We start from the raw sequence: 23,776 nt of genomic DNA, 5'->3' as shown, positions 1-23,776 counted from the left end.
CAATCACTGACATTCCAACTGTGAAAATATTATCGTGAAGTACCTTTTTCTTACTCAATTTACTCAACTCTTAAGATCACCTCATAAAGATCTTTTACTCGAGGTTACTTTTGTCTCTCCAACACTCGTCTCACGATCCACATACAGGAGGCCCTTACACTGACTGGGTAATCCAAATACAGCTCATACATTTACGCTCTTATACGTAAGATATTGTCTCAGGTTTAACTGAGTGGAATTTCTCCATATTCTAAGGAATGGTTGAAAGAACTCTGTAATTCTAGAATTCACAATTTATTTGTCACTCTCCGTGTGTGATACGATGGGATAAATAATTTGTGATTACTCAATGACTAATCTACGGGGTAATCACAATTCACAATTTATTTACTACTCTCCTTGCGTGATACGATGCGATAAATAAATTGTGAATTTTGATTACCTGTAGATTAGTCATTGAGTAATCTACGTCTACATGATACTTCACAAGCCTCCGCAGGGGCGTGTATCGGACATACCTGTATGCACCTACGGATATACCTTATGCCTAGTGTTTTTACTTGAATTCATTTTGCTACCTGAAGATCATGTAATACATAGAAACCCGGTCGTACTGTTAAACTTATATAATGGAACATCTTTTCTTTATTATGTTCGAATTCCACCACATCACGCCTGAAACTACTCAATTTATAGTGACTTTGGTTTCTTATTACTTTCTTCACATTTTAATACGTTTACATTCAAAATGCCCTCGCGCGTTTAGCATCACGATTTCTAAATCTCGAACTCGGTCGTGGGCGATGGATTTTCAACCCGACCACTCCTGCCGACGATAGACTACCCAACGACGATGTCTCCCGTGCGAGTTGAAGTCTCCACCTTTGAAACGGCGTGTTCACCCCTGCATGTCATATTCTATACACCTGTGCTCGAGGAAGAGTGAATATCTCGGACCGTTTGAACTCGAACGAGTCACTGCTTCCAGTCAATGACTGCATACGTCAAGTTTCCCGTGATTAACTTTGCGTGGGTCTTTGGGAAGTGGGAACGTTTGCAGGCATTTCAGTTGCTTTTTTTTAAATTTACGCAGGGCTAGCGAGGAGACAGTAAAGGTTTGATCTAAGGTTTTTGGTGCGCCGTGTGACTTCGGGTCGTGACTTGCAAAAAGATTCTCGTACTGACGCGATAGCACGCAGGAAAATAAATGTATGTACACACAAGGTTGGCACAAGAACTCTTTTCATGTTTTATCTTGTCCTCTTTGCGTAGACACAGAGGTCTGCCGCTAACCGTGTAATACTCGTAATATGTGTGGCCATGTTGCATGATGATTGGTGTTCGGTCGCCCCCTTTCCAGGAGGTTTTTCGGGGGGATCGCGGGGTGACATGTGCATGAGGAAATAGCGGGAACGCATGTAGAAAGTCCGGTGGCCTACCATCCCCTGCCACACGTCCTTGCTGGGTATCGCGCAGATGTAGATGTGAAGGTTAACAATATATCCGTCCCCTTGTGTGTGTACCTTAATCCTTGCGTACGCATACAGAACGGAGTGCTTGCCGCTGCTTAACATACGTTGCCGTCGCTTCAAATCTTTCCTCGCCACCGTGTTCCCTACCTCCTCGCAAAACCCCCTCCAGCTACTCACCCTCCAATGCGCCCCATCGAGGAAGAAAAGAACGCGAGGAACAACTCGGATGGCGTTTCTGAAAGGGGAGTGTAGGTGAGAGAGAGAGAGAGAGCAGGAGGGAAAAGGGGAGAGAGAGTTGTGGGCAGGGAGGGAGGGCGCGCGCGCGTGTGTGGGGTGAGAGGCACTCGGAGGAATGCCGAAGGTTCTGCTAGGCGGCGTGGTGGACGGAGTGACTGGGCGAGAACGCCCTGCCCTCTCCCCTCCGCCCCTCCCGACTCCTCCCCCGACGGCGACCACTCTTGCTCCCGTCGGCAGATTGTGCCGGTCCGGGCGACTGGCAAGACGTGCGACCGCGAAGGCGTAAGGCCCATGTCCTTCCGAGAGCGACTAGTACCAGTCTCATCGGCGCCACGGACCTCATCCAGGCGCCCCCCCACCGACCCTCTTTGACATACTCGAATCGGCGTGCGAGGGACCGCGAGAGAGGTCCCCGGAAAGGGGGCTTAAGTGAGTTTTTTTTTAAGATCGTTAGTTCCCACCCCCCATCAATTTACGCCGTGCGCCCTCGTGAATTCAAGATTCTTGTCCCCCCCCCTTTCCTCCGCCCGCACGGAGGCTTCAATCCCTCGAGAAAAGAGGGGGGGCGGGGTGGGGCGATCAGGGGGGGATGCCGCCCTGCAAACACTATGGAAGAAAGCCGGAGAGGGGTGTCCTCGTGTTCGTGTTTGTGTGCGAGTTTTGAGATATTTTTCGGGGTTGAATAGCAGAGCGTATTAATCTGGCAACCTTGCAAGGAGGGCAGCTGTGCGTCTTGCCGAGCGAGTGGAGAACGGCGGCTGCCGAGGGGAGTGCGAGAGGTGCACTCGCCTCTTTCATCAATTCCTCTTCGTCTCCGCTGTTGTTCTGCAAGCTCCCCCCCCCCTCCCCTTCCCCCAGGTCGTGTCGGTTGCCTGGGGAAGGGAAGAAGACGTTTATTTAAAACGTGCTTTCCAAAGGAGAGGAAGGGATTACACAGCGATCTTCAAGGTGGTGAATGAGAGAGAGTTCCGGGGTTCAGTGAGTGATGCTCGGTGCCGTGTTCCCGAGTGCGCGGTGAAAAGGAGCGGAGTCTCTTCCCGTCGTGACGCGGCGGGCCAAGTGTGTCCGCCGGGCGTGATTTACCTCGCGGCCGCCGCCTCGGTCGACCCCCGCGTTATGCGTCTCCCCTCACGCCCGGAGAGCAACAGATCGCGACCCTCCGAGCGCCGCATCTTGGTGGTACCATGGCCCCCCGCACCCTCCCCCTCCTCCTGGCGACGCTGCTGCTGGGCGTCGCGACGACCGCCACGACGGTGAACAAGTGTTGCGCGGAGGGTGAGATCCTGGACCCCTCCACCCTGGCGTGCAGACCGGCGACCGGCGTCAAGGAGAAGGAGGCTTCGTGGACGCCCGTGGTGTTCTCGCCGGCCAAGGGCAACTTCCTCGTGTCGGTGCCGGCCGAGTGGCTGATCGCGGCCCCCAAGAGGCCCTCCTCCTGCCGCTGGCCCTCCTTGCACCGCGCCGACCCCTCCGCGCCCTCCTTCGTCCTCTTCACCAACGGTTCCCTCGGCCCAGTGGCCACCTCGGAGCTCCTGCACCCCGATGACTACTGCCTGGACGCGGCAAGAGAGGCGTCGCCGTCCGCGGAGATGGAACTGGCGGCGCTCGTGTGCACCGGCGCCGCCGAGGAGGGTCCCGCGAGGGGCGAGGGGGACGACCAGGAAGAGGAGCTAGGTGAGTACGTGCTCGTTGCCAGACAGGCCGGAACCGAAGGTTCATTGGGTTATCCCAAACCGTACGAATCCCAATGAAACAGATATCGGGAACGTTTTCATTGGCACATATGTTTTCAGTTCCAAATACAATACTCTTCGAAGTTCCATCGTATTTGTTTTCGAAGAGCGTGCAAAATTACAACTACATACGTAGTGCCCCGCAAGCCACCGCAAGGGCAGTTGGCGGGGAAGTTAGGTTTTAACTCGCAAAAGAGAATAAAACCGCATGCAAAACCAACAAATACATGCCAATCTACGCCTACAAAGGCGTATATGTATATTCATGCGAACACCGTTATAACTTACACGCATGCAAATAAATATACGATCAACTATCATACACATGCACCTACAAATATATCTTATGTCTACGCAACGTTTAAATCTTGTCCGGACTTGTTAATTGAATGTTTCTAATATTTCTACGGTGACTTTGGTTTCTTACTATGATGATTCCTGGTTGTCCGAGGAAAGAACGAGTATTTGTATATATCTGTACTGTAATATATCTCCCTTATTTTATCTTTGTGGTCTGATCCACCTAAATTGGGTGGGGCCATAATAATTCCTTTAGCGTCACTGTTAAACTTGTTTGTTGTAAACCTTTTCAAAAGTCATGTCTCGATTGTTTTCTTCGCATCTCAAGCGGCTCCCAACCTAATTTCCCTAAAAGGCCTGTCACACTGGTCTTCTTATCGTAACAATATTTCACGTATCGTGCGGATTTTTTCTGGACTTGAGACTTATGTTTCAGAACTCGTAATTGATGAATAATATCGTTCTGAATAATGTTATTTTCTACCGGAGGGATTTCGGTGGGAGGGGGAAAACTTATGTCAACACAAATTGAGATGTAGCGTTTCGCTAAAATCAAATTAATCCCAAATGGTAATGCTTGTTAATTTGCAATGTGTTTTATGTGGCCGAATAGAAGAAATATCATGGCAGGTATTTCGGTAGGGGGCATGACCCATTTGGTATTGGATCAATGTGAGAAAGTGTTATTCAAAGATTTTGGAAACATTTCAAGCGAATATCCCTCTGATTTGCAATATTGCTTCGAGAAAAGGTGACGGTATGTCGAGGGAATAAGATGGGAGTCTCTAGTCACTCGAAGATAGCAGGGATGCCAGACTTTTAGAGGCACAGATTACCCAAATTAATTTGTGGCACCGGGTGAATTATCATGGCCCCACGTTGTATTGGTAGATTAGACCACCAGGGTACAGCAGAAGAGATGAGCACACGCAAAGACACTCATATATTTGATATTCCAATGCACAGAACATAATCATAACAAAAATCAAGCGCAACAACTCCCTGCTTATTTAATATATATTTTTAAAGACACACTCGGGCGCAACTGCATGATATAGAGAGGCGTGTATTTGTATAGTGCATGTGTATTTTAAATACGTAAATCATAGCATAGTTTCATATTTACATATAAAAGGCTGGTGCTTTAACAACCCTGCCACACGCCTTTGCGACGGGGGGGTACTACGTATATGTTGATTATTCGAATCACCCAACATTAGATGAGGAGAGTGAATGGTTTCAGATTTCACTGATCCCCCCGTGGTCCACGCCGTCGTTACCACAGGAGATGTCTCAACGAAACGATGCTTTATTCTCAGCTCTTTGGCCCAGTTGTACGTACGAGTAGGCAGTCACGTCTGGTTTGGGAGGAAGGGTTGCACTGTGAGCATCATGGGTGAACGGGGTCGAATTCGAGGAATGTTGGAAGTGACTGAGGTGGAAGAAATCATCGAGTTCTGTGTCACTTGAGGGAAAATAGTTAAAGGGGTTTCGTCCCTGAAAAAAACCTAAAATCAGGCTTTTTTGACAGCCTATGCCGAAAGGGGGCGGCATGAGAGGTGTGCAATCTGACATCTGGAAAATATGTCGCGTAAGATCAAATCATCTGCCTGAAAAAGAATATGTAGTTTCTCACAATCGTGAACGATATGATAGCAATTTGTTACGTGTTTATCATTATTAGCCTCCTAATGTAACTAATGGCCCAGCAGAATTGATATCAGTGACCAGATAACCATGATGCCTGCTAAAAAGTATTCAAATTTAACAGTATCTCGTGACAATGTATTAAATGGCGTTTATACACCAATTAACGTGAAAAATCTTAAAATATTTACGCTTTTTTTTTTAATTTATCAATATCTGCTGGTTGAAAAGGGCACGTTATATTTTTATTTAAGACAAAAGCGAGTGTAACTTTCACCATGTCAACAAATATCTACTAAAACAGTCATACTGATGATCCCTTGAACAATATGTATCTTGCCTTGCAAGCCACCACGAGGGCGTGTGGGAAGATATATTAGGTCAACAGCCATCGAATTACAGTAAAGAGCAGCTCTGAAGTAACACTGACTTGCTCAGTTTACTAAATCGTCATTTTGGAGTATCTATGTCATCAAATCTAGTTCTGAGGAAATTGTTACATAGTTTTATTTGCATGAGTATTTAGTTTAGTTCGGTTAAAAGACTTCTCGTAGCCGACAATACCGAAATGCGAGTAAAGGCAACTCTTATCGCTGGGAATTGACCAACTTACTCTTGGGAGGGAGGAAATGGAAAAATCGCTACACAGAAACGCCTCCATCTACGAGAGCCCTCGAGCACCTGGTGAGCCTGCGAGTGGCCATACCGTTGTGGAGAGGTATTTCAAAACAGCGACGTAAAGTCAAAACAAGTCTCCGGACCGGAGAAACACCCGCTAGAATATTAAGCTTGCAGAAGAAATCGCCCCTTACTGAGAAAGACGATTCTTTCAATCAGCAACAGAAACTCGCGATTAGAAGGTGGTTAATGCCATTCCTTTCCACAAATGTGGCAATAGATATGGTTTGTGAGTAATTACAAACCGATGTTAGAATATATGTACATTACTTTGAGTACCGTGATGCCCTGTCTAGGCCTTAGGAAAGTTAAAGAAGATCGAGGATTTCAACCCATTAAAATGCAATTGGTTTAAGTTATATTACTTGAAAACTAGGGATAGGGAGTAGACAGGTGGACCGTTGGTATTTCATTACGGAGGAAGCTAATATCTAAACTAAGTTCTCACAGCTAATTGACGCCGAAACTTATATTTCATCTTGTTGCTATACGATAGTGTTTATTCACTGGAATGTAAAGGGGTGACAACCGTTTCCGTTGACCGTTCTTTCCAGGCACGCCCCCAGCGTCCGCGTCGTCGACGGCTGTTGTGAGGAAGTGCTGCGGCGACGGAGCGGCCTTCAACGAGACCTCAGGGGCCTGCGTAGTGGCCTCCTCCCGGACGGGGGCCTGGTCCGCCCCCGCGCCCCTCAGGACCCTCGCCGGCTTCCCCAGCTGTCCCGGGAACGAGGGCTACGTCCTCATGCAAGAGGCCGAGGAAGAGTTCAAGGTGTCCGCGGAGGACGGTTCCCTCAAGACGGCGACGGCGGTCATCCCGGCGGGGGAGTTCTGCGTGGAGAGGATCGTGGGCGGTGCGGCGGGGGCGGTCGAGGGCGCCCCGCCCGCCCCGAGGATCTTTGCCTGCTCCCGGGCCATCCCCTCGGCGGCCCCTCCCGAAGTAGAGCGCCTGGACCACTTCGACCTGCGCTACACGCTCTACCCCATCGCCCTCATCCTCTCCGCCATCTTCCTGGCCGCCACGCTGGCCGCCGGGTGCCTGCTGCCCAAGGCGCACCACGCTCTCCACTGGAGGTGCCAGACGGGGCACGTGGCCAGCCTGCTCGTCGGATACGTCCTCCTGGCCACCACGCAGATCGCCGGATCCTCGGTCAAGCCCGGCCCTTGCGTAGCTCTAGGTGAGTCCGCCGCACCTCCGCTCGCATTCTCCCAGCAGACGGCTTTGGCGGTAGAGAGTATGTCCTACGCCATAAGCCCTGCAGTATTTGTTCACACGTTCAGATTTAGAGAAGCGTTCTGTGGTGTTCCTCATAAAGTTAAGGTGTCAGAAAATGATTGGATATGAGCTGCGTGTGAACAGAAAAAACACCGTTAGATTTGAATCTGTGACTTTTTCAATCAGTACTTTGATGCCCTCCCCTCTGGTCCATTGCATGCAGTAGTTGACCTGAAGATTAGTTAGATGGGCGATGGTAGAGCTCATCTCGTGCTAGGTCCTGCATTGCTGTAAAAGTCCCTGGTAGACAGTGAATAAATAAGGTTCCTTTCACTCTTTTGCCCATAGTGTGGTTTTCTAGGAAGATCAGGTACTCATGAAAATCATTGCATTTGGGCGAAACTGATGGAGACCAGAGTTGTCACAAAGAAATACTGAAGCCAAGCCCTACCATTGATAGCTGAATACTATAGCACTAGAGTTGAGTAGTTCATTCTGCTGTAGAGAAGTGTCTGTCATGCAGAAGACATCTCTTGAAGAATATCTTTCATGTTTAAAATAGTCATTAAAATAGGATTGAGCTAAAGAAACTATTCCATATTCTGCCATTACCACTGAATGAATATAGTATTAGTATTTCTTACTTCAGAGGCTCACAGATCCCTCGGAGGCCATTCGCTTGTTTGAAGGTACACAATCAGGAATAAAACTGAAAAGCATGTTTTATATCATCTTTTGTATAATGTCCTGAGATAGCTCTACCATCCAAAAATATATCTCTCGTTACTAGATCAATAATGTGTGTGTAATTAACTGTAGAGGACTTGTGAGAACCCAGTAAAGATTATTAAAGGTAGAGGATTTGTGAGAACCTAGTAGCTTTAAACTGTGCATACTTTACTGAGGTGCCAACTGAAATGTCGCACAATTATTTCATTTGTTTAAGAGTATTCCAAGGGTCCAACCCATTTATGATGAAACTACCTCTATTCTCCCACAGTTCCCCTTTGGTGACTATAAAAGCAATGCCATCAGCAAAAAACAATTTTGTTCAAGGAGGAAAAGAAAGGAGGTTGTCCATCATTATCGAAAAAGCATTGAGACAAATATTGATCCTTGATATACTCGAAAATTTTTAAAATTTTTGTTCTTTATCATATGACTGCATAATAATTTCATTTTCCTTTTTTTTGTAGGGGTATTCATGCATTACTTCTTCCTTGCTGCTTTCTTTTGGTTGAACACCATGTGCTTCAACATTTGGTGGACATTTAGGTAAGTTTTTAGGTTTTATTTTAGGCTTTTTTAAAATATTATTAACGAAACTGCTTCTCACCCCAAGTTTGGTTAAATAGGCGAGAGTATATTTTGCCTTTTGGCACCTTAGTGACAGTGTGAACCAGCTGGAGCTGACCAATTCATCCCGGTCAAGGAAAATGATTTTTACACTTTGAAATTATTGCATTGTAATGTGCATTAGCACATGACTCCATGAAAAGTTACCGCTGCAGCATCCCGTGCAGTTTCTTTGAATATGTGTATTATGTTATTAGCTGCAAGCAGGTTTCTTAGAAAGTTCTCAGCAAGAAAATCATTTACCAGGTAGTGTCCCGAGGCCTCCCGTTTTAACTTCAGATTAGAACCTGGAATTCCCCTTCCATTGCCAAATACTCCACCCATTGAACAACAGCTGCAGATACTCCATTTTTGAGAGATAGGGTGGGAGGGGAGGCATCCCAGGTATGGGACATAACCCTGTGGTGTAACACCCAACAATATAATTATGTGGTCAATAAACATTTTTCTGGAATATATTTTTGCTGAATAATGTTGGGTGCTTACTTTCTTGGTTATTATTCTCAGTTAATTACTTAGTAAATTAAAAAAGGAGTTATATTAGGTGAGTGTAAAATGAAGAGTGGTTACGGCACCATTTTGGTGCAGCTTTTAAAAATTTGTCTGTTAATTTTCATTTCTCCCGGGGCATTTAGAGGAATATTTTTCTCCTCAGCTCTGACTTGAAATTATTTTCCTATCATTCCTTCTGGTTCAGTGTACACTACTCCCTACATCCTCTAGGCTGTATCACTCCATTAGGCAACCATTGATTATTAATTAATGTTACCTTTCTTTCAAATCCATCATTTTCATACCTAATAAGTATCATTTCTCCATAAAATGTCTGAAAATCTGCAGTTGCGTTTAAGTATGCATTGCAAAAAACTACTGCAAAGGAGTCTAGTTCCCTGAAATCAGCCGGAAAATAGTTTCACCATAAATGAGAGCATCCGTAAAATTAACAATTATTGCAAATAATAATAATATACCATTTAATTCAACAGGGATCTACGCCCAGCTAGTCTAGACAAAGGACAAGAACTCTGTAGGTTTCGCGGTTACTCTCTATATGCCTGGGGTGCACCTTTGCTGATTTCAGGAATAGGATTGACATTGGATTTGGCAGCTGCAGGAGATAATTCTGACGGACCATTGAGACCGCGATTTGGGGAGCGACGCTGCTGGTTTTACGGTGAGCAGTTCCAACAGATATGGTTACAACATCAGTTGATGTAAATCAGAACTCAATAGATACTTAATCAAACATGGAATCACACATGACATATTCGTGATGTTTAGAACAGTACCACATTTCCCTATATTAACTCAAACTCTCTTCAAGGGCTGTAAGCATTATGTATACCCTTACACCGAAGAAATGGGGAAGGGACCAGCAAAGTTGGTAGTCATGAATGTATGGTTACTCAAGAGCTATAGTCCATAATATGGAAGCATTAGGGAGTCTAAAAATAGCTGGGTTATCACATGTGCAATGCGATTTACCAAAACCAATTGCATGTTGTTTGTTATTACAGGACAGATGATACAGAGACCAGAAGATTTGTCCTCGAGGAGCTCTAAATTATTGATCCCTAATGGTTTTGTGATTGTGTCACTATTTCCGCTAGTTTTGAACTTGTTAAACTATTCATTAAGGCTGTAATACCCTAGTTCTGAGTCCCTGAATAAGCCTCCAGTAGTCTAATCAAACCTGCCATATTTCTTGCTTTATATCTCACCATAGTATTGCTTTGCCTCCTCCATCAGTGCATTTCTCATGGGAATCAGATAAATATCTGCAAATGCAGCACAATAAATGACTGAAACATTGAGTGTCTTAACCGGGGAGGAAGGAGGGATAAATGGAAAAGATTCCCGTGTGTTTCCCACCAGTTTTTAAATTTTCACACTTTTTTATTTCACCATGGGCAGTTTGGACAAATCTAAGAAATGGAAACCAATGCCCAACAAGTACTTCTCAACACATTCAAAAGTAGAAGTCCATTTATCATGTTTTTTCCATTTCCCTATATAATATGCAAATTGTCTGAAATTATCAACTGGTTATCCCATTGAACCTGCGTTACAAACAAAGGATTTGCTTTCTGGAAAGTCTGTGACCGAATGATTACAGCAGGCCTTCCGATCAGTTTGGTGTTGCACTTTGCATAAAACTCGTGTACAATGCAGTGTTGCTTTGAAGAAGCTTAAGTACTGTCAGCACTTTGAATATTGACTTATACTTACATAAAACTGTTCAAACTATCCAACGTGAGATAGACAAATATTTTGCAGAGACATCTAGTCAGAGTGATGTGTTGAATAAAATAAATACTTTACTTCAATAGATAAATTTTTTAAAATATTGCAAATGAGTAATAACATTCCGACATGCCAAATTGTCTGTGGTTAAAATAGATGATTAGAAGTCAACATAAATTGCGAATGCTGATTAAAAGAGTAATCTGCGCTTTCTCATCACTTATTTATGCTACATTTTCTCTCTGCCTAAAACAGTTACCATAATTTGTATGTCAATCGGTGGAAATGTGGTGTGGTGCAACATGATTTCTTATTGACATGACATGGAGCTTAGTGACATGAGTAGGAAAGGAAATACTTTACTTTTCCATGCAATACTATGTTGAATACAAAAGTATTTTCTTTCCTATTTTTTTCTCAAGAAGAAAGTAAATTTGTTTTTTATGAAACCTATATGCCATGCAGTTTTAACTTATATTCATAGGTATGCAATATGAAAATACAGATTCACAACCAATGGCACCCTGATGGAATGATGACATTAGATGCTGATCCCTCAGTGGCAGTTAATAAAAAGTTAATTTTCTGTCTGCAGAAATAAGGAGGAGGTAAACCGGTCAAATGGTTAAGATTCGGTAAAAACGTTATATTTGTAATGGCTTTTGCTTATACTGACACATACGTGTGATGGTCCTCAAAAACAAACATCATTATTATTATTAGGTAATCTACCGGTTAAGGTAGGTTTTGGATGGACACAGCTACTAAATAAAACATATTGTGACTCCTAACAAAACACAAAATCCAGAATCCCACTCTACATCAAGTCCCTCTTCATCTCTGAGTACTTTCTTCCTCCCTTCATCCCGTCCAACATCCCTATCCTGTTACTTCCCTTTCCTCGCTTGCCTAACATTCTCCCTCAATTACAGTCTTCAACATCCCACTGCCGGTCAATACCCCCTTCATCCACTTTTCCTGCCTCCATAGGATGTCTCCCAACAAACACCTCTCTTCGCCCACCATACCAAGTACTTCCTCATTTGTTTTCCCTTTTGCTGTCCATTTCACCTTCTCCATTTTTCTCCACACCCACATTTCAAAAGCCTCCAATCTACGTCTATCCTCCTGCTTCAATGACCACGTTTCCGCGCTGCACATAGCTACGCTCCATATCAAAGTTTTCACGAGTCTTTTCTTAATATCCTTACTCAACGTCCCTGTCATCAACTCCCTCCTCCTCGTGAAAGCCTCTTTGCCTAGCGCAATTCTTCTCCTTACGTCCCTACTACTTTGACCGTGTTGGTCCAAAACACTACCGAGATACGTAAACTGTTCTACCTGCTCTAGTTTTTGCCCTCTTACTTTAATGTTCAGCTTAGCCTTTTTCTTTCTAGAAAATCGCATACCTTTGGTTTATTAATATTGATTTTCATCCCATACCTGTTGCACTGAATTTCCAATCATTATTGAAACTAAAATCATTCTCACAGGCCATTCTTGATTTTGTATAAATTATTCCCAAATTGTCAATTGGAGCATTTTCTCAATACTTTAAAGAATTTTAGGAATTCCATACTCTTTCCCAAAGTAGTGGCCACCTTTCATTCAAAACAATGGAATGGAAATAGCATATCTTGCTGCATTGAAACATTGACTTTTATGCATTAACCATTTTACAGTTCTTACATAATGAAATTAACTGATTTTCCAAATGGCTTGACTTTTTTTTCTAATACTCTATATATGTACTTGATTTTTTCTGGTAGGTGACATGGAAATATTTGCCTACTTCTATGGACCGGTGGGAGTACTTTTACTGGTCAATTTAATGCTCTTCTTGGCCACTGCAAGAGAGTTAACGTGCGGCCTATGGCGGAGGGAGGTTGCCAAATCTAGTCCCCATGGAGATGGAGCCGACAGGTTAGTAGGCTTGATTCATTTTGTTCTCTTGCAATTAAATTTATATGATTTTCTCATTTTGGTTGTTTTCCAATGAAGTGACTACTTCAGTATAATTTGACTAGGAAATTAGATGCAAATTTCCTCAAAAAAAGTACATTTTCAGAATAGTTTGTGGAACAAATATAATATGCATGCATATTACTGCAAAAACTATTTGCAAGGCTGCAATGTAGACATTTGGCAACGTTGAAGTGCCTGTGGACAAGTAGTGGACATTCTCAGGATTCAAAGCAGTTGTTTTAATACTTTTGAGACTAAGTCCTTCTAGCTTTTTTGTGAAATCATCAGCCCAGATGAAGATCATCAACCTAGACGAAGGTCATAAGCACTTTCTCCAAGGGTCATTTCTAGTTTATTGTTTGCCACATATTTCTGTTTTAATATTCCAAGTACTTTTTCAAAGATTCTTTACTTCTATGTATTCCCAAGACAGAACTAATTTGAATTCTTAAGCAATTTCATTCTATCTCCAAATTATGATGCCCTTTCTCTATGAACGATCGGTATTTTTAAATCAAGCTTAATTTCAGCGGCACAAGGTCATTCCTACTGAAGTTTGTACTTTTTGATAGTTCTGGTTTACATTTACAATGCATAAGATACAGCTTGTCAAATAATTATACCTTGTCAACCAATTTGGGGATGAGGTAGTCCAGGGGTAGAGCTTTGGACTACTTATCAGAAGGCCTGGGTTCGATTTCCGGGCACCCTCAACTTCACCTGAGCTGTCTGATTTGATGAAGTGCGAGAACTTATTGGAAACCTTGGGCCTGATGTGTGAATTTCACTCGCCATCGTGCTTAATACTGGGTCGACTCAACCAAGACCTAACAAACCTATTTTCAGGTTGATTACAGAGTTTATGTTTTTTATTTAGCAAAGTTAAGATTTTAAGTTGGATGGTCGCAAGTGGAAAAAATGATAATTTGGTTAAATTAAAAGGAACCTTAACAGTAATTACAAAGTTTGCCATTACTAACTACTATAATGTTGATAAGGATATAAGCCCATACCTAATACTATTATAACTCATAAGCGTTGCTATCTTTTCCAGGGCAACCCTGAGTCGTGTTTGTCTGAAGTTGGTGGTTGTTATGGGCGTTACATGGATAGCAGACATAATCTCATGGGCAGTTGGTGGTCCAGCACATGCATGGTACATCACGGATCTCATCAATGGCCTGCAAGGTGTGTTCATCTTTGTGGTTGTTGGGTGCCAGCCTCAGGTATGGGCTGCACTGAGGCGAATGTGGTGTTTCCGCAAGGTAGGAGGCAATGGTGGACTAAGGCGGAGAGAGTTGGGCAATGGAGTGGCCCATGATGATGATGACGACTATGATGAGAGTGGCGCAGTCGGCCAGTTCTGCCGTGGTGGAATGGGAGGAGGAGTGACATCATCTGGTCGTCCAGTGTCCACGACGACATCCGAGGCGGGGCCTTTTGGAAGCAGTCCACCCCACTCCTTAACGTGGGAGGGAGACATCACTCATAGTCAAAGCGGCAACCAAAGGAACATCATCACTGGCACTAAGTCCAATGAAAAAATAGTTGAAGACAAAGAGACATTGTGCTAAAGACTTTCGCACTTCTTTTTGAAGTAACAAAATTTCCAGTTCACCATGAGGGCTTGGAGAAAGAACTATTTTGTAAGAGATTTCCATTTGACTTCCTTTGTGTCTAATCACGGAAGGATTTAAGGAGTTATTTTATTGTGACAAATGTATTTTTCTAGCTATTTATTTACCTATTATTAATCATTAGGATAGCTCTGACTTAGGAAGCTGAAAGTGAATACTTGTGTTCCAAATATTTCATCTGATTAGCTTAGAAGAACAGCTCATGAGATGAATTTTTAATTGTTAGGGCCACTCAATATGGTAAGGGGAGATTAAATAGATCTGCTTGCATAACTGTTCATACAATGGTGACATACAGACCTTTTTAATTTCCTATAAGTGCTGTGTCCACATGTTGTCACATTGCGAGAGGCCAATGTGTACTAAGGATTTATCCATAGTGTTTTAAGAGTTCCTAACCTGTTCTACATCATGGATTTCATGATTTGTTAGGCTTAAAAGTTTCATATACAATAATAATGCTTTTGACAGAAATACATTTCATTATGTTTTCATTGCGCCATTTTATTCCATTACCATACCTTTCAAACATGCCAAATCACTCTTAAGATAATGTATTGCATGTCGATGAATAATAATTATTTTATGAAAGCTATGCATCACATTTCAGACTCAAGCTATAAAATTTCATTCCTAATTTTGGTAAAAAAAAATGTCACTCAATGAGAAGTACTGATATAACAAACTATGGTAATTGTTTACATATAGTCCAGAAACAGAAAAAAACATCTTGCAAAATAAACACAAATTAAACCATACTTTTAATGTGCAATGAAGATTAACTACCGATCAAAACAGTTCACCAGGAAAGTGCTTAGTGTTGTCATATTACATCACACAACTTCAACATAATAATTAATACACACAATGCACATGAATATTGGAGCACCAAATTACTTAAAAATTTTGTAAAAGGGAAGTGACAATTTTGCATGTATTCTGACATGTGAAAGTTTTCCCTAGCAAGTTGAATAGCATGTGAAGTGGAGCATTTGCATTTGGTGTGATTGCATCCCGGGGATGCAGGTGAACCTGAGTGGCTGATTGGAAGTGGGAGGGAGCCTGGTGGGAAACAAGTATGTGTTGTAACCCTGGCCTTACATTTACATGGATACATGAGAGAGATTGAAGCATGGACAAGGTACAAGGGTAAGGTGAAAGGTTCTCGGCCCTACACAGAAATGGCGTTCAAATCGGCGAACATTTAAGATTACTATCAGGGTGCACTTGTCTGTGTACTTCTTAAGACAAGTATCTACGAGTTCTGTAAACTAGTTTGTTTACACATATTGCTGCAGTAGATGTCTTTCATTTTTTTTCATTAAAAAACTTGAATTTCATGCAATCATAAAATTCTTCGTTTTGGATGGATTAACCCCCAAGGAAATCCATCTCAAGTTGACAGAAGTGTACAGGGACCACGCTCCTTCAATGTCAACCATTAAAATGTGGGCAGCTGTATTTAAACGGGGTTGCAAATCCCTCAAAGATGACCCAAGTGAAGGACGGCTAAAAGCTGCAAACACACTGGAAACCATCGAAAAGGTGCATGATATCATGTTGGACAGTAGGTGAGTGAGATAGCTAAGGCCATGGAGATATTGGAATAGAGGTAGCAAAAAATCCTGCACCAGGAATTAGGGATATGAAAGCCCTGCACCAGAAGGGTGCCCACACTTGCTGTATGCCGATCATAAGTAAATGCACCTATGATTTTCACAGCAATGTTTAGACCGATTCAAGAGAAACAGATTGATTTTGTGAGGCAATTAGTCACTATGGATCCACCACTACACACTAGAAATGAAACAGCAGTCAAAGCAGTGGAAGGGTGGAAGCCAGTGGTTGAGCATCAAAGAAAGCTAAGTCGATGGCATCGACCCGAAAGATGTATTTTAGGATGTGAAAGGGATTATGTCAATTGATTACCTTGAATAAGACAGACCAATAACAGGCTAATACGAGGTCTATCCAATGAATACGCCAACTGGTGCAATCTGGAGGCCATGACACAGATTATAGCCCCGCCCACAAGCGGCGCTAGTTGCCCGAGACCCAATGAGCCATCTTGTGCTTGGGGGATCATCGAGCTGTGCGTATGGTGCCAGCTATGTTTGTTTCTGTTGTCCTTGTTTTGACTGTTAGTCCAAAATGAAAATAGACAAATACACGGAGTAACAAATCAACAAAGTGTTTGGTGAAGTAAGGTAAAAGTTATCATGAAATAACTGAAATGTTGACAGCTCTTTACGGTGATAATGCTCTGAAGAAAACATCCATTTTCAAGAGGATTCAATCAAACCAAAAAATAAAGAAAAAGCCAATCGAAAATCAAAGTCATGCTCCTGGTTTTCTTTAATGTCGAAGGTGTTGTTCATCTAACATTTCTTCCTAAAGGACAAACAGTAAATGCTGAGTTCTACCTTAAGAGTCTGCAAGCTTTTGAAAGATCATGTGCAACCAAATTTGACTTGGATCTTTACCATGACAATGCACCTCCATATTCAGCATTGATTGTTCGCCAGTTTCTGGCAAAAATTCAATCACAGTCCTTGATAATCCTCCTTATTCGCCAGATATTACCCCCTGCCACTTTTTAATTCCCAGAATGCAAAAATGTGATGAGGGGACATCACTGGGAAGATGTGGACACAAAAAAGCAAGAAACGACTAAAAACCTAGAAAGCCTAACTGCCGAGGACTTCAAAGGGTGCTTCAAACCGTGGACAAGAAGATGGAATAAGTGCACAGCCACGAATGGAGAGTACTTTGAATGTGACAAAATCGATGTACACTATATTTTGCAAAATAAAGTTCTTATAGCCTCAATTCGCGTATTTATTGGACAGACCTCATATTACTCCAGCATTCTTGACTAGCTGGATGCCATTATTCGTCAGGAGGCATGCCTTGAAGAAGGGAAGAAATCATCTTTCACCAGGAATATGCAGCTGCTCACTAAGGTTCGTGGCGATGGGAAAACTAGAGATTTGGGATATGATTTGCTTGACCATCCTAACATCTCTACTACTCTGATTTAGCACCCTCAGACTTCCATCTGTTCCCAAACTTGACAAAATTTGCTTCTAGGAAGCATTTTGAATCCAATTTGGGAGGGGCGTAGATGGATATTTTCACAGCCTTCCACACTCTCACTTCCAGGAAGGAATACTGATGTTAGAGAAACACTGGACCAAGTGCATTGAAGTCGAGGGAGATTATGTAGAAACATAAAATAATTTTTCAACTGAAAATTGCAGTCTTTCACTGTCAGGCCGAGAACTTTTCACCTTACCCTCATAATGTCATTTTTTGATAACCTGATGATACTATTGTCATAAGAGCCTACAAGTCGTACAAGGAACCCTGATTGGCTCCAGGTGACAGTGAGAGTGTGACTGAAGGAAACACATCCTCCAAACCAAATGCAGCAGTTTGAGGAGAATTCAAAGGGGGAGGAAAATAGGTACATAGCACAGAATGTACATGAAGGTTTATTGCGAGGGGTGGGTTGTCATGTAAGGTGAAACAAAAATATAATTGCACTTTAGATTTGGTGTTTTGACAATGGTATAGCACAGAATGACAAAAATATTTCTATCCATGCATCAATATCACAAAAAAATACTATACAATTTTATTTTGTAGGGTTCCTTAGTTACATTAATGTGACTGGGTTGAATGCTCACTTGAAAAAATGATGAAGCAATTATGCACTAATAATCACCAGACGTGGCATGCAATGTCCCCTGATGAATATATGCTATGAATGAAACAGTTTCTGGCGTCACTTGGTGGAAATTCTTCATATTGAAATTAAATTTTAAATACTTCGCCTTTCCACATAAACCACTTTTATTACTACCTAGGTTTCGTTATGGTATAACATCATCAGGTAAAAATACAAGTCAAACACAGTATATATAGTCCTTGCTATAGCACAGTATATATACCAACTTGCAGTCATCTAATAAAATCCTAAAAAAATAAAAGACTATAAAGCCTTGCTGTCAATCAAAGACACAATTTCGAAAGAAGACCTTATTGTTTCCAAGGCAGACAAAGGTAATGCAGTAGTTGTCCTGGATAGAAGTGACTACGTAAAGAAGTGCGAAGATTTCATCTTGAAAAACAAAGCAATAGTGTTAACTAAGGACCCCACACCCGAATATCAAGAAGTGTGCAAAGCTTCCATCAACTCCTGTGAAATGATAATAAGCCCCCGGGAGAAACGCAACCTAATACAAATGAATCCATCAGTGTCCAGATTTTTTGGTCTGCCAAAAATCCACAAAATCAGTGTAAACAATCTGTGTAGCAGTGCTCCTATTCGGCCTGTGATTTCCAATGCTTTAGCCCCAAATCACTTATGGGCTAATAAGTTAAACGTCTTATTCAAAGCTTTTTCCAAATTTTCCCCGAAATTTGGAATAAAAAATTCACAAGAACTGGTGGATGTGTTGTCTAAAGAAATAGTAACCCCCAAGTGCATAATGGTATTGTTTGATGTTACAAATTTATTCCCCAGTGTTCCAAGATCAGAAGCTTTAAATCTTGCAGAAGTTACCCTTGTTAAAGCAAGGGTTCCAAACCCTGTAATTTTTTAATTGTGTTCTTCCTTAGAAATGTGTGTAGAACAAAACAGTTTTGTGTTTAACGGCAAAATTTACCAACAACAAGACAGCTTGGCTATAGGCTCTCCGCTTTCCCCGGACAATTTTGAGCAACTATTGTTGTCCTCAGAGAATCCCCTCTTAAAGAATATCCTTAGCTGGTATCGATATGTAGATGATGTTTTCTGCGTCTGGACGGGTTCTGACAGACAATTAGACAGCTTTTTAAATTTCCTTAATTCTAGAGATAAACATATAAAATTTACAAAGGAATTAGAAGCAGATGGATCCCTCAACTTTCTAGATTTAACTATTAAAATTAAAAACAATAGGTTTGATTTTTCCATTTTCAGGAAGAAGTGTTATACAGACAAAGTCATTCACCATAATTCTAGGCACTGCTTCTCTCAAAAATTATCAGCTTTCCACGCCACGGTACACAGAGCATGTTCTATCCCCATGTCTAAAGAGAACACACTGAATGAACTCAACATCATAATACAGATTGCGGTGAACAATGGGTATAGAGAAGGGTTAATTGATAAACTTTACAACAAGAAACTATCCCATTTAGCTAAGCTAGCCTTGTATAGTTCTCCCACATCTGCAGAATACCAGCCACAGTGGCGGAGATTTCTTTTTCTTGGCCACTTGTCATTATAAGTACAAAGAATCCTCCCAAAAGAAAAGGTGAGACCGGCCTTCTACAATAAATCTAAATTAATCAACCTGTTATGCCACACGAAGGACCAAGTAAAACCTATACACAAGAGTGGGGTGTACAAACTCCTCTGCAAAGACTGTAACTGGATTTACATAGGCCAGACGGGAAGGAGATTTGAGACGAGAATAAAGGAGCACCGAGCATGCTTTAGAAAACACATCTCCACGTCACTTTTCGCCAAACATCTGAGAGACTGTGGTCACAGCAGTGATTTCATCCCCGAAATCCTGTACTTTGAGAAGAAAGGCCACCGCCTCGATGTACTGGAGCGTTCCCCGTTATTGTATTTTCCTCGCCCATCTGCCAATTAAACTGACACCAAGCTAAGCTTTTTCAACAATGAATTAACTCCTCCCAGCCTGCTACTTAATCACCTAATTACCCAGTGCCGTTCGCAATACCCATTCCCCCACTCCTCTGCCAACTAATCGACGCCAAGAAGATGTATATATATATTTTTTTTCTCTCCAACAATATTTGTATAATTTTTTTTCTCTCTCAACAAGGTATATTTCTGTTATTTTATAGTTTCAACAATGTATCAATTCCCTCTCCCAGCCTGCTTATTTTTCAATGTTACCATTCCTCCTCCGCCCCCTCTTCCTACCTCAACCAATCCTCGCTTTCCTCCCTCTCTCCTCTTCCACTCCGTCCAGAATTATATATACTGTGTTTGACTTGTATTTTTACCTGATGATGTTATACCATGACGAAACCTAGGTAGTAATAAAAGTGGTTTATGTGGAAAGGCGAAGTATTTTAAATTTAATTTCACTATGCTATGAAATCAAATTTAACTGTCTTCAGGAACTATACAAGAATTGTTCAAGAACATTTAAATTTTGAGCTATGTACATTCTAACACAGGACAAAATTCTCTTCTCCCAGGAAAAAAATGCATACGTATAAAGTTAGCTCAGAAGATGAAGAATGCTCAGGAGGTAAGTATAGAGGCTCTGGGTAATTAATCCTAGTTTCCACAGCAATTTGAAGCTAACAAATACAATTTTTTCATGCTAAATTCTCAGTAAGGAATCATTGAATAAATCACTTGCATTTCTTCATGGAATAAAACACTAGCAAAAGAGTCTTTGGGTCATGCATTTGCAATACATAATAGACAAATGGGCAAAATATTTTCTTTAACATCCATTCATAAGCTACAACCTATCATGTAAAATCTATGCCCTCCATTCCATGAACATATGTTGATTATTATAATTTGGAATACTTGCAAAGAACTGCAGTAATATGCTAAATACAAAAGCACATCAATTTCCACAGATTAGAATCAAAACGGTTTTCAGATTCATGTCAAAATTTACTAACAGCTCACACATAAATTATGGATCTCAATTTGGAATAAAGAACTTCTGATCCCATGTAACTTTACATATGCAATTAAATAAGAAATTTGGGATTTACAGTCACTGTATGGCGGGATTAGAAAAAGTATTGATTTCATTTCTCCTAGCTGAGCAGTTTCATTCCAACCAACAGAATATTAACAGATTCTCTATCAACAAACTGAATCAGTAATTTTTTCCATTAAAGCATATTATTATTATACTTTTAACTAACCAAATAGAATAATAAGAAACAAAGGAAAGAGCTGTTATTCAAGGAGTAAATAACTGTCATTATAAAATAGCATAATCCATACTGCTACTTTATCCTTTTTTACCAGACAAAAAGTCTAGGACTATAGTCAAATTCAGGCATTCTGTCATCAACAGTAACTAATGTCTCAAAAGATATTTACGGATCATCAATTGAAATGGAGTATGTCATCACCTGAAAAATCAACATCAGGGCCAATGGAGGCCACATGAAATAGTCATTAACTATAAATTTTGTTTGGACACATGACCTTTTAATAAAATTGATCTAGACAGAATTATGAAAATCTAGAGTTAAAGAGTTAACACGGTATGCATAAAAACCTTTTACTAAATATACTGTATATGCTAGCAATTGGATTGTCTTCTTTCGGCCACAAAATACAGCTGAAATGCAGGGTGCACGTTATGCGCTAGTAGTCAAAATTATGAGTTAAAATTTGTGTTTGAATTTTCAGGTTTATAAAATATTTTACTGCCTTTTGGCATATAATGGATTGAAATAAATTTTCCCATAATTTTGTTTCAGTTCTGTAAAAATAACAAGCTCCAAGATATGTACAGGTATGTTGCTTCATTCTGAAAGAGGGAGCATTCAAGTGAAATGAGTTCAAATCCACCGACATCTTCAGTCATACTAGTATCTCGAATACATGCGTGTATGTGTCATTCATTGAGGGAAAACCTGATAAAATCATGTCTTCTATATGTGAATGGTGGAACTTCCAACTTTAAGCTAGGGGGTGCACCCTAGCAGTAAAGCTACTTTCTTTGTTACTGTTTGAGTTTTGGTAAAGCACTTGGTCCTTATCTGACTATTGTAGGCCAGTTTTATAATTCAACATTTAGGGAGTGATGCAGTAGCCACAATGACTGAGCCAATCGCACATGTGCAATCTTGGATAACCTCAATCATCCCACTCATGTAGCAACAAAAACATAGAATGAGCAGGATGTTATTTTGTTATAAAAAAATGTATTTTAAATGAAACATTTTATAACAAATCAAAGTTTTTTTGCACGTTGAGATTTCATGGCAGAGCATTGCTTAACTAAATAATGCTGATTTTGATAAAACATCAAATTAGAAAAGTAAATACATATCCCAAAGAACACAGAAATGGCAGCCGAGAAGAATTTTGAGTCACTGCCAAACACCAAAGATAAAAACTTAGTGAAGACGGGGAACGAGGAACTACAAAAAGCTATTTTTAGTAAACAAACTGAGATATGGAAATCCAAAATGGCCGGAAATAGAAGAATTACAAAAATGGATATGAAGCAACATTAGATTGGGACCTCCAGTTTTCACAAAATGACTACTCAACATGCAGAAATGATTGCTGTGAACAGTGTCTCTGCAAACAAATTACAACCCAGCATCCCTATCTACAAGCCCCTCTTCATCCCTGTGTACTTCCTCCCTTCAGTCCATCCGACATCCCTATACTATTCCTTCCCCTTCCTTATTTGCCCAACAACATCCCCTTTATTACAATCTCCATCATTACATAGCCAATCAAAATGCTCTGCATCCATTTTTCCTGCCTCCTTAGGATTCTCCCAACAATCCCCTCTCCACATTCACCCTTCCCAGCACTTCCTCGTTGGTTTTCCACTCGGTCCACTTAACCTTCTCCACACCCTCATTTCAAAAGCCTCAATCTACGCCTGCCATCTTGGTTCAATGACCATGTTTCCACACAATACAACAACAGGCTCCACATCAAAATTTTAATTATCCTTTTCTTGGAGAATGGATAAAAGGGGGATGGAGGTGAAGAGATAAAATGTGGGTATCCTGAAACCTGGCTAGCATGGATGGGATCTTTTTTCTTAAAAACAAACATAGAAAGCATCTTATATGCCAGCAAACATGGTACTGCACATTTCAAAGGTCAAAGAGATCCTAAGTAAGGACATCACTATTAAACCACCCACGAGTCCATCCAAAACCTGGCCTGTTTAACTTTCCACATTATCACCCCAGCATAGCTCACTACAGAGGTGACCATAATACCATCAAACGACTGTCACTTTTTAGTTGAACTAGAATTCTTCTAAATCAAATTAGAGTATGTGCGATTCAAAATTTTTATCCAAACCATTCTAATGTACGACGCATACTCACCAATTCCCAATAACTTTTGTGGTTAGCATCATCATCATCATGTATCACTATATAATAAGTTAATTTTCATTCATCCTTAAGACCATTTCAAAACTCAACAATAATAACTTCGACAAATTCCAAAGAAACTGCGGGAGATGCCGCAACAATAACTTTTAACGGAGTCATCCGCTAATGTGCATTTCAATGCAACTATTTCAGAGCGTA

General features: G+C 41.3%; 1 protein-coding gene across 1 annotated transcript; it reads left to right on the top strand.

The window, feature by feature from the left end:
- Positions 1 to 1,949: 1,949 nt before the first annotated feature.
- LOC139689680 (probable G-protein coupled receptor Mth-like 1) lies at positions 1,950 to 14,976 on the top strand. Its single transcript, XM_071586870.1, has 6 exons — positions 1,950 to 3,383; positions 6,622 to 7,242; positions 8,477 to 8,555; positions 9,623 to 9,810; positions 12,650 to 12,803; positions 13,900 to 14,976. Exons 1-6 carry the CDS (start codon positions 2,894 to 2,896, stop codon positions 14,417 to 14,419), a joined length of 2,052 nt encoding a protein of 683 aa, XP_071442971.1. The 5' UTR covers positions 1,950 to 2,893; the 3' UTR covers positions 14,420 to 14,976.
- The last annotated feature ends 8,800 nt before the right edge of the window (positions 14,977 to 23,776 follow it).

This window comes from Hetaerina americana, unplaced genomic scaffold (genome assembly GCF_022747635.1).
Source record: "Hetaerina americana unplaced genomic scaffold, ioHetAmer1.1.p SCAF_27, whole genome shotgun sequence".
NCBI classification, from domain to species: Eukaryota; Metazoa; Arthropoda; class Insecta; order Odonata; family Calopterygidae; genus Hetaerina; species Hetaerina americana.
This window is presented reverse-complemented; position numbering and strand designations above follow the sequence as displayed.